The sequence below is a fragment of the Mustela putorius genome, unplaced genomic scaffold (assembly GCF_011764305.1).
Source record: "Mustela putorius furo isolate JIRA1106 unplaced genomic scaffold, ASM1176430v1.1 tig00003845_pilon_pilon_pilon, whole genome shotgun sequence".
In the NCBI taxonomy this organism is placed as follows: Eukaryota; Metazoa; Chordata; class Mammalia; order Carnivora; family Mustelidae; genus Mustela; species Mustela putorius.
The window spans coordinates 13,436,995-13,453,673 of record NW_025421998.1 but is presented as its reverse complement, the minus strand read 5'-3'; the positions used below and the strand labels follow the sequence as shown (position 1 = coordinate 13,453,673).

The following is a 16,679-nucleotide window of genomic DNA, read 5'->3' as shown; positions in this document are numbered from 1 at the left end:
TGGTATCTTATCACCTGGTGTATGCAGGCGCCAGAAGTTCCCTGCGTGGGAACCTTCATTTCCAGAGCTCTTTGCACATGTCAGGGTTGTGCGTGTCCTAAGACGCTTGTGCTTGGCTCCCAGTGGCAAGGTGTTTTGAGGGGGGGCACGATGTGACCCTTTTGGCCGCCCTGGACGCTGGCCCACATCATGGCCTCACCTCCTTCTTCCTCCGTGGCTGGGTCTTGGCCGCAGCAGGAGGGGGGCACCTCTGATGGGTCTTCCGTTTGTTTTTCTCATGTGCTTTACTGCCCTTTTCTCTGACCCCCGGGGGCAAGTTCTTTCGCAGTGGCAAACGTCTCGGCCTGCGTCACGCGGGTCCTGGCGTGTGCAGTCTTGTGGGACGAGCGCTGTTTCCATGCGTCTCTACCACTCTTTATTTCGTGAGAACTTCACAAGGAGGAATTGCAGGAGGAGTACCTGGCGCTCCCGTGTACCGGCAGCACGTTAACGCAGGCGGCCCGCAGCTGCTGGGAGTCTGTGCGTGTCTGCCGCGCGGCCCTGTCGCCCTCACTGCCCGGTCGCCGGGCGCGCCAGCTTTTCACACGCTCTCCTGCTGGTCTCCCTCGGGGCGCCCGTCTCCGTGGGGTCAGGCCCAGGCCATGCTCTCACCAGCCGGGTTCCCTTTAGCACACGCAGGTGCTCGCTGGCCAGGCGCTAGCCGGCCCGGCGGGCACGCGCTCCGAGGAGGAGCCTGTGTGGCCCCACCCCTGGGCGTGGTGGCGGAGAGCTCCAGGGTCTGCAGTGCCGGTGGCGGGGCCAAGGCCGAGGTGTGGGGTGCAGGGTAGGAGGGCCGCCCTCTGCGTGCAGCACGCATGGCCCCTGCTCACGGACACCGCCAGCTGTGTCCCTCGGGGAAGGAGCCCTCCCTCTCCTGCTGGGCGCCGCTGGCCAGGCTTTCCCTTGCCGGCATGAGGTGGGGGACTCGTCAGAACTGGGCTGACCGGTCCCTGCCTTTGTTCTGGACGTTGCTCCTCACCCCTCCCTCTGGGGGCGCTCCTTTCCCTCACCCCTCCTTCTGGGGGCGCTCCTCCCCCCACGATGCTCTTCCTTTGGTTTCTGTGTGTTTGGCTCACAGCAGCAGGGGCGGCTCTGGGGTCAGGAGGTTGGAAGAAGATGGGTGCTGGGGAGGCCTGAGCTAGGCCCGGCTGTTGCCAGAGCTCCTGGCAGCAGTGAGGCTGGTCCCAGGCAGCTGGAAGTCGTGGGGCTTGGCCTCAGCGCTGCCTATCCTTCTGCTGAGGAGTGCGCAGGCATTTGGCCGCGCTGGGAGGAAGCAGCCAAAGGCCCACATGTGGATGCAGTGTGTCCCAAGAGGTTGTAAGGTGCTGGGTGTCCTCTCTCCATGGTGGCCGTGGCCGCAGCCCTGGCCTCGCGTGCTGAGCTCTCCATGGTGCTGTCCAGCTGGCTCTCGGGTGACCTGCGGAAGCAGGACCTTACACTCTGCCTGTGCTGGCATGCCCTGCACAGGTGTGCAGAAAGGACAGGTGACCCTCGCAGGTGGTTCTTTGGAAGCCACCAGTCTGCCCTGACTCCTGCCTGGTGGAGGCCACCATGCCTCGGCACGTGCTGGCTTTGTGTGGCCAAAGGAGAGCTCCTATGGGGCACCACGGCTATGCGCAGGCAAGCTGATTTCCAGCTTCTCCGAGGGCACAGCTTTCCTGCAGAAGGCATGGGCAGTGTCCGAGGTGGCAGACCATGCCCGGCACTGTGGGGCCAGCAGCCCTGCTCTTCCAGGCTCCGTGAAACAATGGCTTCTGGCCACGTGGGACCTCGGGCGCAGACATGGGCTCAGTAGCGCATCTGGGCCCCTGCAGGGGTGCTGGCCACTCTCCCCGAGCATGATGCCCTGCGGCTTCTCTTCCAGTTGCCTGGGTCAGTAGAAACAGCAAGTCCCGATGTACCATAGCTTGCCTTCATGTCAGTACAGGAATGCGTGGGGTGTGGGGGCCTGGGGGCCAAGCCTGCTCCACAGTTCCTGCACCCCAGGCTGGGCTCTGGCTCAGATGCCATGTCCTATGCCCACCTCCAGCAGCCCCTCCAGCTAGCTTTGCTAGTCCCTCTGTCCCACTGGAGCTCTGGCCTATCACAGAGGAGAACGTCCTGGTCCTTAGGGTGAGTGGGTGCTCTAGGGTAAACTTAGCAGGAACATATGAGATGTCTGTGGGACAAACTCCCAAAACACGGAAAAACAGGTTAGAAGAAGTGGGGAGACATCTCGTGTTTGGCTGGGATTGGCGGCCTCATGACTGGGTCTGTTCCCCCCAAATTAATTTATGATCCCAGTGAAAAGGCCACCAGGCTCTTCTCTGGAACCGGTCTACTTGAGCGGAAGCTTCCCTGAGCTACGAGCAAGCAAGAACGAGAAAACCGTGGAAAAGAAGAGCAACTCGGGAACAGGCCCAAAGTGGCCATTCCCTTGCCGGCCGGTGTGGGGTTCTTCTGTGCGAAGCTGCAGGCACAGAGGGGCAGAGTTAGAACTAGGCCCCGCTCTGCGAGGAGCCGAGTGTGCAGGAGAGTGGGGAGATCTGACTCTTCGTGAGTGGCATGGGGAACCTGGGTCACCGTACAGAAAAGGGTGAAATGGGTCCTTCCTTCGTATTGGACACCAGGATGAGCAACAAATGGGCTCTGGAATGTAAATAAAAACAAATAAATAAAAATAAATAACCCATAAAAGGAAAGACAAAAAGACCTGACCACATAAGCACAAGCAAAGTAAAAAGATGTATCAAGAAAACATTATCTGCACCTTATAAAACATAAAGTAAATGTCCCTAAATAAGATGCTTCTAAAAAGGGAAACCGACAGACTCTTGATAGCCAGAGACACAAATTCAGATCACTTGGGGCCACCTGTTTCCCTAGGGCCGCAGAAACCCCCGAGCTGGTCAGGCTTGAGGGAAAGGGCCTGTGCAATCCCAGGCAGGGCATAAGGGTGGCACCTGGCTCACCTGGTGTGTTGACTGACCCAGCATCCCACTTCCCAGAGACCTACCCCAAGGACACAGTGGCAAGAACAGGACATGGTCTGTGTGTTGTGGCCCTACTCTGTGTGCAGGGCACAGGTTCTCCAAGCTATGCTTCGTCCACATGGTGGGGTTTGGGGCCAGGCGGCCACGGGGGTCCCTTGGGTCCCATGAGCAGGCTCCAGGACATGCATGAGCCGGTATTCACTCTGTTGGTTTTTAAACGGTTACCCGGAGGCCAGGACGATGTGACCTCTGAGCATAGGGTTCGTGCCTGTGCAACCATGTTATGTTTTATAATATTGCAGATGGAGTAAAAGCTTCTTAAAATGTCACTTAGGGGCGCCTGGGTGGCTCAATGGGTTAAGCCTCTGCCTTCAGCTCAGATCATGATCCCAGGGTCCTGGGGTTGAGCCCCACATCGGGCTCCCTGCTCATCAGGGAGCCTGCTTCTCTCTCTGCCTGCCTCTCTGCCTACTTGTGATCTGTGTCTGTCAGATAAATAAAATCTTTTTTAAAAAAGTATTAAAAATGGCATAAAGCTACACAAAGGCATAACCCCTCAGAGAAGAGTTATTTCAAGTAATGAGATCATAGACATGTGACAGCACAGCCCCAGCGGGATTTACACTGAGGACAAGAAGTACCAAAAAGCCCCAGATTGTTTTCAGTAATCATATTAGTAATAATAGTGATACTGTTATCTTGCAACTGTCTTGTAGGTTTTCGGACGCAGTGTCTGTGTAGTTAGCATCCTTACACACGGAGTGCCAGCATGGGACACAGGGCAGAGCATCTGGAAGGAGGGAACCCATAACTCTGGAATCCCAAGTTTGAGCTGGAAGTGTCAGGCTGCGCTCCTAAGGGTCTCTTCCACACGGAAAGCTCATGTCCTTGCTTCCTGGTTGAAAAGCCCCAGAAATACGCGCTGGTGAGCACCCTCGGTGCCAGTGGGACCTGAAATAGCATTTCCTGCAGAGGCGGCTGCCCCGCGGCTTGCACTGCTCCCCCCGCTCCCAGCCCCAGCGGTCCCCTTCCTGAGATGTTCCCCTCCAGAGCTGTCCCTTATCTGAGCTGGGGCCACCTGAGCGTCCGCAGGCCACGGGTGCGGCTCGTTCCTATTCACCTTGGGCCGTTGTTAAGGAACAGTGTCGCTTTGACAGCTTTGACCAGAGGGCAAGGAGGAAGCATTTCACCTGGCTTTTCTGGCCGAGATGAGGATGTGTGGTGGGTGACAGATGACACAGGTTCTACACGGAACACTCACCCCATTTCTCGTGGGTTTGTGCTGAGCTAGTTTTACTGGGGGAGTGGGGGCGCCGGGGTCCATCAGTGCCGTGAGCCCTGGAGAGCTCAGACCGCGGGTCGGAGCCTGTGTCCACTTTCATCCACTGGCTCCTCACTTTCTTCTTTCCCTTTTAAACCTTTTGTCAGTTTTGTCAGTTAATTTTTTTTTTTAAGATTTTACTTATTTATTTGACAGACAGATCACAAGTAGGCAGAGGCAGGCAGAGAGAGAGGAAGGGAAGCAGGCTCCCTGCTGAGCAGAGAGCCTGATGCGGGGCTCGATCCCAGGACCCCGGGATCATGACCTGAGCCAAAGGCAGGGGCTTTAACCCACTGAGCCGCCCAGGCGCCCCTGTCAATTAATTTCTTTTTTTTTTTTTAAGATTTTATTTATTTATTCGACAGAGAGAGATCACAAGTAGGCAGAGAGGAAGGCAAAGAGAGAGGAGGAAGCAGGCTCCCTGCTGAGCAGAGAGCCCGATGTGGAGCTCGATCCCAGGACCCTGAGATCATGACCTGAGCCGAAGGCAGCGGCTTAACCCACTGAGCCACCCAGGTGCCCATCTGTCAATTAATTTCTTAAAAAGAAAAAATAAAAAACAAAACTCTAGGGGCATCTGGGTATAACCCACTGAGCTGCCCAGGTGCCCCTTGACTTCCTAATTATAAGGGTGTTTAAGAGGATCAGAACCTGTCTTCCCTCCTTGGAGTGGCATCTGAGGCTGGAAGGTGGTGCAGGTCCAGCTGTGGTCACCTTATCCCCACACAGAACAGAGCTGCAGACGCGAGGCGCTGAGGAGGTGGCTGTGCGGGGTGCTGAGACCTGACTCCTGCTTCCCAGCTCCCCGCCTAGCCCCCTGCCCCCCAGAACTGTGTGGACCATGAACAGCACCGGTGCTGGGGGCTGCTGGCCAGCCAGGTCGTCTAGAACTAAGATCATTCACGTAAGAGAAAAGACACAAGCATAAAGGTGACATAAAGGAAGATCCTGGTAGATTCATTTCGAATTAGAATTCTCAGTTTGAATTCATGATCTCTCTCTTTTTTTTTTAAGATTTTATTTATTTGTTAGAGAGAGAGAGAGAGAGATACAGAGCGCAAGCACAGGCAGACAGAGTGGCAGGCTAGAGACAGAGGGAGAAGCAGGCTCCCCGCCGAGCAAGGAGCCCGATGTGGGACTCGATCCCAGGACGCTGGGATCATGACCTGAGCCGAAGGCAGCCGCTTAACCAACTGAGCCACCCAGGCATCCTGCATGATCTCTCTTTTTTAAAGCACGCATGTCTGGGGACACCAGCGTGGCTCAGTGGGTTGAGCGTCTGCCTTTGGCTCAGGTCATGATCTCAGGGTCCTGGGATCGAGTCCTACATCGGGCTCCTTTCTCATGGGGGAGTCTGCTTTTCTCCACCACCATCCCCCCAGCTCGTGCTCTACCTCCCTCTAAAATGAATGAATAAAGTCTAAAAAAAAAAACCCGAAAACCATGGATTTCTTAGATGCAGAGACACCCGGAGCAGTGCGTGCGCCCGGCCCCTTGGGCTGGTCTGTGTTCTGCGTGTGCAGTCCGACCAAGCAGGACGTGTCATTTCTGCCACAGGATCTGTGCTTCCGCAGTTGTTGTCTTGCTGTGTCCAGTGTTCAGAACCAGGCCGTGCCGTAGTATCACACAGCTTGTGTCTGTGAGGACCAACTTTGGTTTTCTAGAGTTTTTAATTATTTTTCTGTATTTACTTGTGTGTCACCGCTGCGTCTGGGGGCACAGCCCTCCCCAGACGCCCGCAGGGGCCACAGCCCTCCCCAGACACCCGCAAGGGCCGCGTGTCTACCCCTGTGTCTTGAATGCGGCGTCTGCCCGTGCGCTCACTGGCCTTGCTTTTTCTCACCCACTGGGCGACCGCGACATCTGTGAAAGTAGGCCGCCTGGCTGGGGGGGCGCCACTGGGGTGTCCCGTAGGCGTGCCTGTCCCACGGTCCGCTCTGCACCTGCCTCAGTGGCCGTGTAGAGGCCAGGGCCACCCGGTCCTGCTGCGTGGGGGCGGCTTGGAGAAAGATGTCTGTGTCCAGGCCGCCTGCTGCCCCGATCCCCTCCAGAGACAGACAGTCTGGTCAGTGCCGGGTGTTAATCGAGCGTATCTGGTTCAGGGCTGCCTTCCTGGCCTGCGGCGCCTTCTCCATCTGGGGCACGCGTGCTTGCTGTCGGGGCGCAGAGCGATGGCTTTGGAGCCCGGGGTCTCAGAGTCAGGAAGCCTCCAGCTTCACACAGTGTAAGTGGAGCCATGTCGAAAGGCTGTTTTTCTGGGCAAAAAGCTGTTGAATGCCAGCACTTTCATTTGGTTCACCCTGGTAACAGACGTGTGTTGTGCTTGTTAAAAGCTGTGGATCTGTGAGCACACATGGCCCCTTCAGTGAACCAGACGCTTCCTTATGTAGCCTTTCCTGTTGACAGGCTGTTCTGGAATATTCTGCATCAGGCCTCATCAGCACACCAGCTTCTGCTTTTCCAGATGAGGGCGTTTGACCCTAAAGACATTGAAGGGAACTGGCTAGGAAACATGCTCATCTGTGTCACGTGGGGACTTCGAACTCCGGGGACACAGAGGCTGTTGCAGGCCAAGGGCTCTAAGGGCATGCCCTGCCCCAGCCCCAGCCTGGGCGCTTGGGGCTGAGGTGGCCACATAGGGGTGTGGGTGCTCCCCGAGGGGTCAGAGGGGAGCTCTGTGGGGTCCGGGTTTGCTCAGTCACTCTTGTGGGCAGCGGATTTGCAGAGTGGTGGGGATTCCAGAAACGTGTCCTTCAGCGGACCACATAGCACTGGCCGGAGACGCAGGGAGGCCACCACGGCACTGGCTCCTGACCGCCTTCAGCACGCACTGCTCTCCTCAGACCTCTTATGCTCGTGGACGTTTGGATTGTGCCAGCAGTTTGAGGGTGCCGCCTGCCTCTTACCCTTTTTAAACAAACGGTAAACAGCTTCAGTGGGGTTTGCTGGAGGAAGCCGTGGTTTCTGGTCTTCCTGTGCATTCACATGTTTTGTCAGAGGGAGGGCTGACATCCGACCATATTTTTTAGCAAGATCAGAAGCAGAGAGTGCACAGTAACTTTCGGCAGGGGGGAGGGACCAGAGCCCCTCCCCAGACTGTCCAGCGGGTGTCCCATGGAGAACGAGGTAGGTGCAAGCCCGGCGGGTGTGTTTGTGAGCCGGGGTGACCCGGGCCCACGACCTCCGCTTTGAGAAGAAGGGAGGAAGGTTCCCACTGGGTTCCGGGGCTGAGAAGCGGTGGCTGGCAGTGGTCGGCGAGCAGGAGAGGAGGGTCTACCCATCTTAACCTGAGGCGTGGGAGGCCCAGATGTCCCACCTGCAGGGAAAGAGCGGGTTCACTTGAGTTCACAGTTTGTTAGGACATGGGATCTGAGTTGGAACGCGACTTGGGGAAAGGGTGGAGAGAAAGAGCCTGCGCAGCGCTGGCAGACGCACGCCCGGAATGTCGCCTGTGCTGGGACCCTGCTGGAGTGCCTGCGTGGCTCCCGCTTCGGCAAGCTGTCGGGGCCCGGAGCTGGGGGCCTTGCGGTCTGGGGAGGGCCGGAGGGCACGGGCCGTGTCCCACTCCTCCCTGGGCCTGGAGCAGGTTCTTTTCCTGGTGGGAGGCACCTCGTCCCGCAGATTGCTCTGACAGCGTGCCCGTCGACTGCATAACTGAGAACGCCGGCGGTTAGTTGATACAAAGATGAGCACTGGGGGTGAGTCTTGAGGCCAGGGTGGGGGGGCACCTGGCTGGCTCAGTTGGAGGAGTGTGCGACTCTTGATGTTGGGGTTGTGAGTTTGAGCCCCACGTTGGCTGTAACGATGGCATAAAAATAAAATCTTGGGGCTCCTGGGTGGCTCAGTGGGTTAAAGCCTCCGCCTCTGGCTTGGGTCATGATCTCAGGGTCCTGGGATCGAGCCCTGCATCTGGTTCTCTGCTCATTGGGGAGCCTGCTTCCTCCTTTCTCTCTCTGCCTGCCTCTCTGACTACTTGTGATCTCTGTCAAATAAATACATAAAATCTTAAAAAAAAATTTAAAAAAATCTTTAAAAACAAAAGAAGGTGGACAGTGTTGCAGCACAGGTGTGACATAAAGGGACCCTTGGTCAGGAAGCTTGCAGGAGAGGGTTCGGTGCCTTGCCACGTGCGCCCTCTGAGCTGTCCAGCGGGACAGAGCTATGCCCTTGGTTTCTGCTGCAGCAGGCCTGAGAGCAGTCTGCCTGACCACCAGTCTGGCCGCCGTGCCTCCCCCAGGCTCTACTGCAGCCCTGTGTGGGCCTGACCGCTGTATGCAGCTGCCCGTCTGCTGGGCCCCGGGAAAGGGACGGAGGCCCCTTCATTGCAGCCCCAGGGTTGGGCACCTACCAAGTACTCGATAGATGTTTGCTGAGTGTTGGACTTGTGGACGCCCGTGGCCTTGCATATGGAAAGTGTGTGTTCAGGAGCAGTTCTGAACTACGACTAAAGGATCAGGTAAGCTACGTCCTTGAGAAGGTATAGACTTGCACCCAGGCGCTCAGGGTGCCCTGTGCCGTCCCTCCCCTCCTGGCTGCTGGGGACCCCGCAGAGTGTGCCGAGCCTAGCACTGTGTACACCCAGCCAGCTGGTGTGTCATCTTGTGATGAACTCCAGGCCGCAGGTGGGGCCCACTGCCCCGTGAGTGGTTGTGCTCATTCTTCCAGAAACACATTGCTCATAAGTCAGACACTCTGGTGGAGACGTTAGCCTCCGAGAGCCATGGAGGAGATGCACCTGCTCCGAGCCCGGGCGCCCCAGCTGAGTGGCTAATCGAGCTTCAGCTCAGCAAATCTAGGCCAGCCTGGCCCCTGGGCGCTCCTCTGGGAAACGCTCAGCAGCCAGACCAAGTGTTTAAGAGCCACCTTCTAGGTCCCCAACTTCAAAAGTGGTTTCTAGCATAAAATGGAAGATATTATAGGATAGGTAAGGATCTCAGGCTTGTTTCCAACTAGTCCAGAAAGATCCCCCCAGTTATCGAAGCGGCCAGTAGTCTGTGTGCCGCAGAAGCCCCATGTCCCTGCCCTGGACCCTCAGAGCCTCATATCTTCACAGAAGATTCAGGCTCAGGTGGACCCCAGGCTGCACCCAGTGCGGGGCTCCATTATTGAAGGGACATCATCACCGTTGTGCTCCTTCTGGGGGCTGAGTTGGTCCTTGTCTTGTAGGCTCAGGGATTGTGAGATCCTTTCGGTGGGGATGGTGAGCATCAGCACTCAGTAAAAATTCCTGTGGAGTGAGGAAGGCACACGGGCACTATCAGACGTGCTTTTAAAAACTTGACATCTTGATCTGGAGAATATTGCAAAAATTAAAGGATCTATGATTGTGTTCGGGAACCCTGCTTCTGTGTCAGGATATTCTGAATGGTCTCCCCTGTGTTTCCTTAACCAGAACGTCACTTTACATTTTCGTGTTTAGAGCAGCCTCCGTTCCCAAACCCGGAGTGCCCACCTGGTCGTGGTGTTTCTGGAGAGGCGGGGGTGGGGGTGGGAGCGCTGCCTGATGCCAGCAGGGAACCCGCCCCTGACGCGGGCTCAGGTGGCCACAGGAAGGGTCAGGTTTGCCACAATCCGTGTCTCCACCCAGCGGTTTCAGCCTTCCGCCATCAGGGAAAGCTTGTGCAACCACTGAAAGTTGCTGGAGATGTTCACAGCAGCAGCCAGAAGCCTGCAGTGCGGCTGTTCAGGGCGGAGGCTGGAAGCTGGGCACTCCCAGCCACTCCCATGGGGTCACGATGGGCCAGTGGGTGCCCCCGTGCCTCATGGGCTTGTGCCTTGTGGCCGGGGCGGGGGCAGCTTTAAAGGCGGAGCAACTGGCACTGAGCACGCCTTCCAGGCGGCAGGCCGGCGGTTTTCACTGTGGATTTAGTGCTTGTTCACCAGCTTTGGGCTCTTCTCCGGCCTGACTGTGCCCTCTTGAGGTAGGAGCTGTCTCATTCCCTGACGGGGCCTTCCCTATGCCTGGCCAGCGCGGGCACTGAATGCCCACTGACCAGCACCGGTGCTGGGGGTCCCCTGCAGGGTCCCAAGGGGTGGTGGCACAGGAGGACAGGTCAGGCTCCGCCTCGTGAGCGGGGGCCCTGGGCTAGTCGGAGGCCTCTGGAGTGGGCGGTCCGGGTTTCCTTGCCACGGGGGGCCGCACATGTGCCCTGGACCCGGCGGCTGCAGGGGTGAGGCCCCGGATCCTCCCAGTGCCGACGGGCTGTGTGTGCAGACTGCCGTTCCATGAGCTGTGCCTCACCCGCAGCGCATGTGGTCTGTGGCCGTGGTGATTTGGCGTGGGCCTTGCGGTGAGAGGCTGACCGTGGCAAACCTGTCCTGTCAGAGTCGTTTTCCTGGTACTCCCAGGAGCAAGGGAGTAACGAGGTGGGAGAGCGCATGTGAGCAGTTGTGTGTGCCGCTGGTCACACTCAGCCTCAGCCTGTGCCCGGCGGGTCGTGGTCCAGGAGGGGGAGCTTTGTGGGGTGGCCAGGGAGAGAGAGGGCGTAGGCACGGGTGTCAGCATCTGTAAGGCTCGTACATTCTGACAGGGTAAGGTGTGCACGTGCCCACCGTCGTTTCTGCCCCTGCGGCGTGCACCTGTCGCGGGAGCTGGGAGGTGCTCTGCACACGGAAGCCGGGGGTCCAGAAGTGCTGCTGACTGGGGTGTGGGCCAGAGGGGCAGCCCCGGTCTGGTGTGGCCTGCCAGCCTGGGGTAGGGCTGGTGAAACGTGGTGTTTGCTTTCCTACATTTCCAGGGTCATTTTCAACTTAAAATTTACTGTAGCTGTTCGGCCCATTGTGGCCGAGCGTTCCCCATCCCTCCCCATGTGAGCTGCCCACAGTGCCCACCTGCTCCCATGCAGCACCCCCCACTCTCCCCACTCTTGGCCATACCCCGAGATTGTGCGGGCTGAAACTCTAGGGACTGAGGAGAACGGGGCCTGGACAGACCCCAGGGCGGGCAGGCTCCTCGCAGATGCTCCATCCCTTCTGCAGCCCGTCCGTGTGCCTGGGAGGCCCTGGGCATCCTGTCTTAGCTGATGCGTAAGCGGCTGCCGGCCGGAGCGGCCTCGTCCTTGCATGAAAACCTTGCTGAGGTGGAGAACAAGCAGTGTAGGCAGCTGGAGAGGCGAGTAAGCGAGGCCCCCAGCTCACACTGCGTAGGTTTCCTTGGGTGGGAGGTTAGCCTCCGTGGTGCGGGTTGCCCAGTGCCGTCAGCGCCCTGGGGCAGAGAGGCCCTGGGGGTGGGAAGGGCTTGAGGAGCACAGATAGGGCACAGGGAGCGGGTGGGCTTTCGGCTGCTGAGGTGTGTCCTTTGCTGAGGCCGGGGTGCCTGCTCCGGGGTCCTGGAGCGAAGGGACCTGCTGGAGCCAGGGGCTCGGGTGACACTACGTTGCTGTCTTCTGGGGGGTCCCCCCCTTCCTGCCCTTTACCGAGCCATGAGATTACTCGCCCGGAGAGCGTGCCCTCACCTTTCCGAGTGTCCGAGAGCCAGTGGAGGACGGACCCCCCACTCCATGTGCCCAAGGCGGCACCAGCCCCCACCCTGACCCTATCTGGCATTCTTGGTACCGTCCTCCCCGGGCCGCACAGGCAGCCCCTTTGCATGGGGACCGTGGTGGTGGCTTGGCCACATTGGCATGTGCGCTGTGGGGGCTGTGCGAAGCCTTCGTGAATAACAACCTCCAACCCTTGCCGTTTCTGCCTGCAGCCTGGAATTGTGTCGCCTTTTAAACGAGTGTTCCTGAAAGGTGAAAAGAGTCGAGATAAGAAAGCCCATGAGAAGGTGACAGAGCGGCGCCCTCTGCACACTGTGGCGCTGTCCCTGCCCGAGCGCGTGGAGCCTGACAGGCTGCTGAGTGACTACATCGAGAAGGAGGTGAAGGTGAGTCCAGCTGTGGGGTGTGCCCCCGCTGTCCTGCCGGCGCTGCTGTGGCAGGTGACTGTGCCCACGCTCCATGTTCCAGTTCGCTGGCCCCATTTCCAGCTCTTTCTACAGGAGCAGCCGCCTCATTTCTCTCGAGGGCGGGCGTGTGTGTGCCGAGTCCCCAAATCCTGTCCAGTCCTGTGTGCAGGCACCTACGGATAAGCGTGGCACGCCGGGCCCCCAAACACACTGAGTGCAAGTGAACCGGGGAGAGGGGCTGCGGTCTCGAGGTCAGGGTGGTGGAGGGGCTCTGCCAGGAGTGGGGCGCCTGCGCTTGGAGAGGGTGCCCGGGAGGGTGGGGCTGCGGATTGCATGGAGCCAGTCCGCTTCGAGTCCCCTCAGGGGATGCAGAGCTCTCCAGTCCCAGCCCCAGTTGGGGAAGGTGTGGGGCGGTGGTGTCCTCGGAGGGGTTTCTGTTCTTGCCTGGCCGTCAGGTGACAGGGGAGGTGGGTGGTGTCCCCATCAGAGACAGGACTGGGGAGGCTCAGCTGTGGGGATACTTGGCACAGAGGAGGGTTGGAGCAACCGCGAATGAAGACACGAGGCTAACCTGGGTGCGGAGTGGGAATCTCCTGCCCCCCTACCTGCCGCGCTTCCTGAACACCTGTGCGGACCTGTCTCACATGGGGGTCCTGGGGTGCTCTCGGGAGCGGGGGGAGCTGGGGTTACCGCCCGCCAGGCTGAGCACAGCCGGCGACCGTGCCTGTGCGCGTGGCTTCCGTTGGGGCCAGCGTGGATTTGTACATATTCAAGGAGATAGAGCCTGCAGCAAACATGGGACAGAGATGTGGGCCTGGCTGCCAGCCACACGGGAAACTGGGGGTCAGTGTAACGTCCTTGGAGAGGTGAGAGCAAGCACGGTGATCTCAGAAGTTCCCAGGCTTCACTTCTGAATAAAGAGGGGTGGACGGGAGTTTTTAGAATGAGATGTACGTCCATGTGTGTCTTAACACGTTCATTAGAGGGCTCGAAGGAGAGTCCAGAAAGGCGCCCAGAGGAGTGGCCAGAAGGTGAAGAGAGGAAATCAGTCAGCGGGAGACAGAAGAGCAGATGGAGATGGAGGGCCCACGAGGGGGGCCCAGCAGGAGGAGAGGCAGCGCTCATGCGGAGACGTGGGGCCTGTCGCAGAGTGGGCCAGCGCGACCTCACGGGACGAACGTGTCCCACCACGGTGATCAGGCGGGCCCAGTTCTGAGGGAGACATGGGAAGACTGCTGCCTCACAGCGTGGGACACACCGTGAAGGCGGAGACACAGGTCCAGAGCACAGGGTTCCCTCTAGAAAGGAGCCAGGGCGGTTCTTGGTGCAGCACAAGAGCGCAGGCCCCGGCAAGACTCTGAGGGCCGAGTGTAAGCGCCTCTGGGAGAGGCAACAGGATGTTTTTATGTGTGGGGAGAGGCTGGGGAAGACCTGGGAAGAGTCAGAGCCATATGTGAGGACAGCGCAGGTATGGGTTAAGGAAACCCTGGAAGAGAAAAGTTGGGGATTTCTGCTTCCAGAAGGTGTGGTGCATGTGCCTCTCCCTGGGCGTGTCACTTTGCACAACGACAGTCCTGGATGCTCCATGCGGTGACTGTCGGCTCCTTTGCGAGATGGACACAAGGCAGCCACACAGGGACCTGGGGGCCCCAGGGGAGGCCTCCAGCTTCTCTTTGTCCTCATGTGCCCCAGGTGTGGAGTTGAAGAGGCTGGCAACCCAGAAACACAGACAGGTGCTGCCAGACCCCACCGAAAGCTGCTCCGTCGGGACCAAAGAGCAGCAGAGGGGTGTCAGCCACGGCCGAGCAGGGCAGCACCCACCTGGGGGAGGCCGGGCCGGGAGCAGGGACTTTGGTCCCTAATGAACCCGGGTGGGACCGGAGTGTCCGTGGGGCCCCAGGCGCGCCAGAAAGTCTGCCATGCCCCGAAGGACAGAGGGACCACCTTGGCGGAAGCTGTGGGACCAGAGCACATTCTCCAGCTTGTGTGTTGTTGGAGTCCTGGCTGGAGGGGCTGAGAAACTGTTCCGGGGAGTCGTGTCTGAAATGTCATTCATTTGGCAAAAGACAAACTTAGAGGTTTAAGAAGTGGAGCGCGCTGTGAGCAGGGTGAACCTAGAGCCGTGCACGCCAGTGTGTCCCCTTGAAACTTGTCAAGAGCAAAGCCAGCAAGTCTGGAGAGCAGAGAGGGGAGCAGTTTCTCCACTGGGAGATGGGGGTGCCGGCAGCCACAGGGTTGGCTGGCACATGCACTGGCTCCCGAGGAGCGCCCCCCGCCATGTCCTGCGGGCCCTTGCAGCTGCTTTGGACCACTCTGGGACTGACAGGGACGCTCAGGCTGTCATCTGGAATCTGCCGTCAGAAGGTCTCCAGGCCCGTCTGTTCTTACTGGAGGATGTCCTCATGTGTTCAGAGAACGGACACCAGTGCCACAGTCTCTCCCTGAAACAGAAGGGGCGACCTTGCTCTGAAGGGGTGCAGGGCCGGCTCGGAATCCATCACATCGACAGGCCAAGGTAGAAATGTCCTGGCACCCTGTCGGTTGACGCAAGAAGCACATCTGACTCCCATCCATGGTAAAAACTCAGAACAGGATGTGTGTGTATGCGCCACGTTACATGTCCAAACTGAGCTCAAACTTGAATATGCAGTAGCGTTTACAGGCGCTTCAGAGACAGACAGACAGGTACAGCTGGACCCGGATGTGGATGGGGTTTTCTGAGCGCACAGTAGGGGCGCAGAGAAGCACAGATCTGCGTGCTGGGAGCCTGCCACGTCCGTGGGTGGGGGACTCAACCCGATCACCGTGGCATGTGTCCCCAGACCTGTGCAGCGCTTGATATAGTTCTGACTGAAATCCCAGCGAGCTTTTCATGGATACAGAGATGACTCCAAAATGTGTGTGGAAAGGCAGAAGGAGCAGAACAGCTGAAACGGTTTTGCTGGAGCTGCTGGTCACCCCCAGAGACAGTGTGAGCTTCCGCCCACGCTCCACACCCGAATGCGCAGAAACTCACCGGGGATGGACTGCAGCCGGGCCACACGGGCAGAGGGACAGCCGGACCCGCAGCTGGGGTATGCGTCCGTTCTCACCATGGAAGAGCGTTGCCCCTGCGGGGCTGACCAGCCACCCGGAGCCTGGTTGGCCCCCTTGCGGGACGGTGCCATGTGGGACCCGCGGAGTTGGCCCTGGGACAGGGACTGTGTGCTTAGGCCTGTCCCCCACTGGGTGAGCCCAGCTTGGCCTCCGCCTGCCCTCAGCTGCGCCTAGGCTGAGCTACGGGGGGGCCCGTGCGTCTCTGCTGGGGTCCTATGGCTCGGGGTGGGACCGGGACTGGGCTTTGCTCCATCCCGGGGGTGAACAGGAATGGCTCCTGGCGGCTTTGGAGAGGAATGTGTGTGTCCCCTGCACTCACTTTCTCTCACAAAGAATCCGTCCGGCTCCCTGGTGCAGGCCGTGGTCACGGCCCACCAGTTCTGCAGAGCCAGGCAGGGCGGGAGGTGAAGCCCGCTGTCCCCGTGCCATGGAAGTCCCGGAGGGCAGCTTGCCACGCTGTCGTGGCTGCTGGCAGTGACCCCGTTCCTGCTTCGGAGCCGGGACGGGGGCCTCGGCAAGATGAGTAGCTCCCACGTCCTGGAGGCTACTGGGTCTGCCTGCTCCTGCTCCACAGGGGACGTGGGTCTGGATGCGAGGACACACTGTGGGCCGTCTGGGTCCGGGGGTGCTGGCTTCGTCTCCAGGTCTATAAAGGGTGTCCTGGTCCCCAGAGCGCAGGTGCACCAGGGAGAGCCATTCCTCCGGGGCCGCTGGGGCGTCTCTGCAGTGCACCTGCTGGGGCGCCGTGGGGGCCTTCTCCGGGGCTCCACCTTGCTTCAGCCATGTGTCTAGGGCTGGAAGCCATCAGGGATCTGTCCCTTGTGCCCGAGCAGCGCACTCAGCGGTGTCCTTGTGTGTGTGTATTAGGCGGTGCCCCGGGCTCCCGTGTCGTGGGAGCCGGCTCCAGGGCCCCTGCAGGCCATACCCCACGGCCACTCCATGGCCTCTGCTATGGCTCCTGCAGCTGGTGCCACTGTCTGGCGCTGCTCCCTGGGGCCCTGTTGTCCCTGGGCTCCGGGGTGCCTGGTTCTGCGAGCATCTCCTGCTGTCTGCTCCTTCTCGGAGCTCCTGGGCCTTCAGAGTGGGGTGTCTTCCTGGCCCCCAGGGAGCAAGGGGAGCGGCGGCATGGGGTTCCCAGTCTTACCTGGGGAACCCGGTCCAGCAGGCCCACCTCTGAGCCTTTTCAAGCCTTCACCCACAGTTTGCCATGGCCTGTGTGTGTGTGTGTGTGTGTCTGTTCACGTGTGTGTGTGTGGTGTCGTCTGTTCGTGTGTGTGGTGTCGTCTGTCTTCCAGCATGTGGGGGCGGGCCACTTGTATGAGCCTGGTGTGTTGAGAACTCGTGCACCCTCCCTGGTGTCCTT

General features: G+C 59.3%; 1 protein-coding gene across 4 annotated transcripts in view; it reads left to right on the top strand.

Moving 5' to 3' along the window:
- The window catches only part of CCM2 (CCM2 scaffold protein), a 45,371-nt gene that overhangs the window by 12,806 nt on the left and 15,886 nt on the right, over positions 1-16,679 (top strand). The window contains exons 1-3 of one of the 4 annotated variants that reach the window (XM_013059684.2): positions 7,319-7,458; positions 8,570-8,788; positions 12,026-12,199. In XM_013059684.2, coding sequence (XP_012915138.1) covers positions 7,447-7,458; positions 8,570-8,788; positions 12,026-12,199 — 405 coding nt within the window. In that variant the 5' untranslated portion in view covers positions 7,319-7,446. Of the gene's footprint in view, positions 1-7,318; positions 7,459-8,569; positions 8,789-12,025; positions 12,200-16,679 lie in introns of those variants that run through there. The other 3 variants (XM_013059691.2, XM_004739448.3, XM_045089587.1) reach the window with 3 other exon arrangements.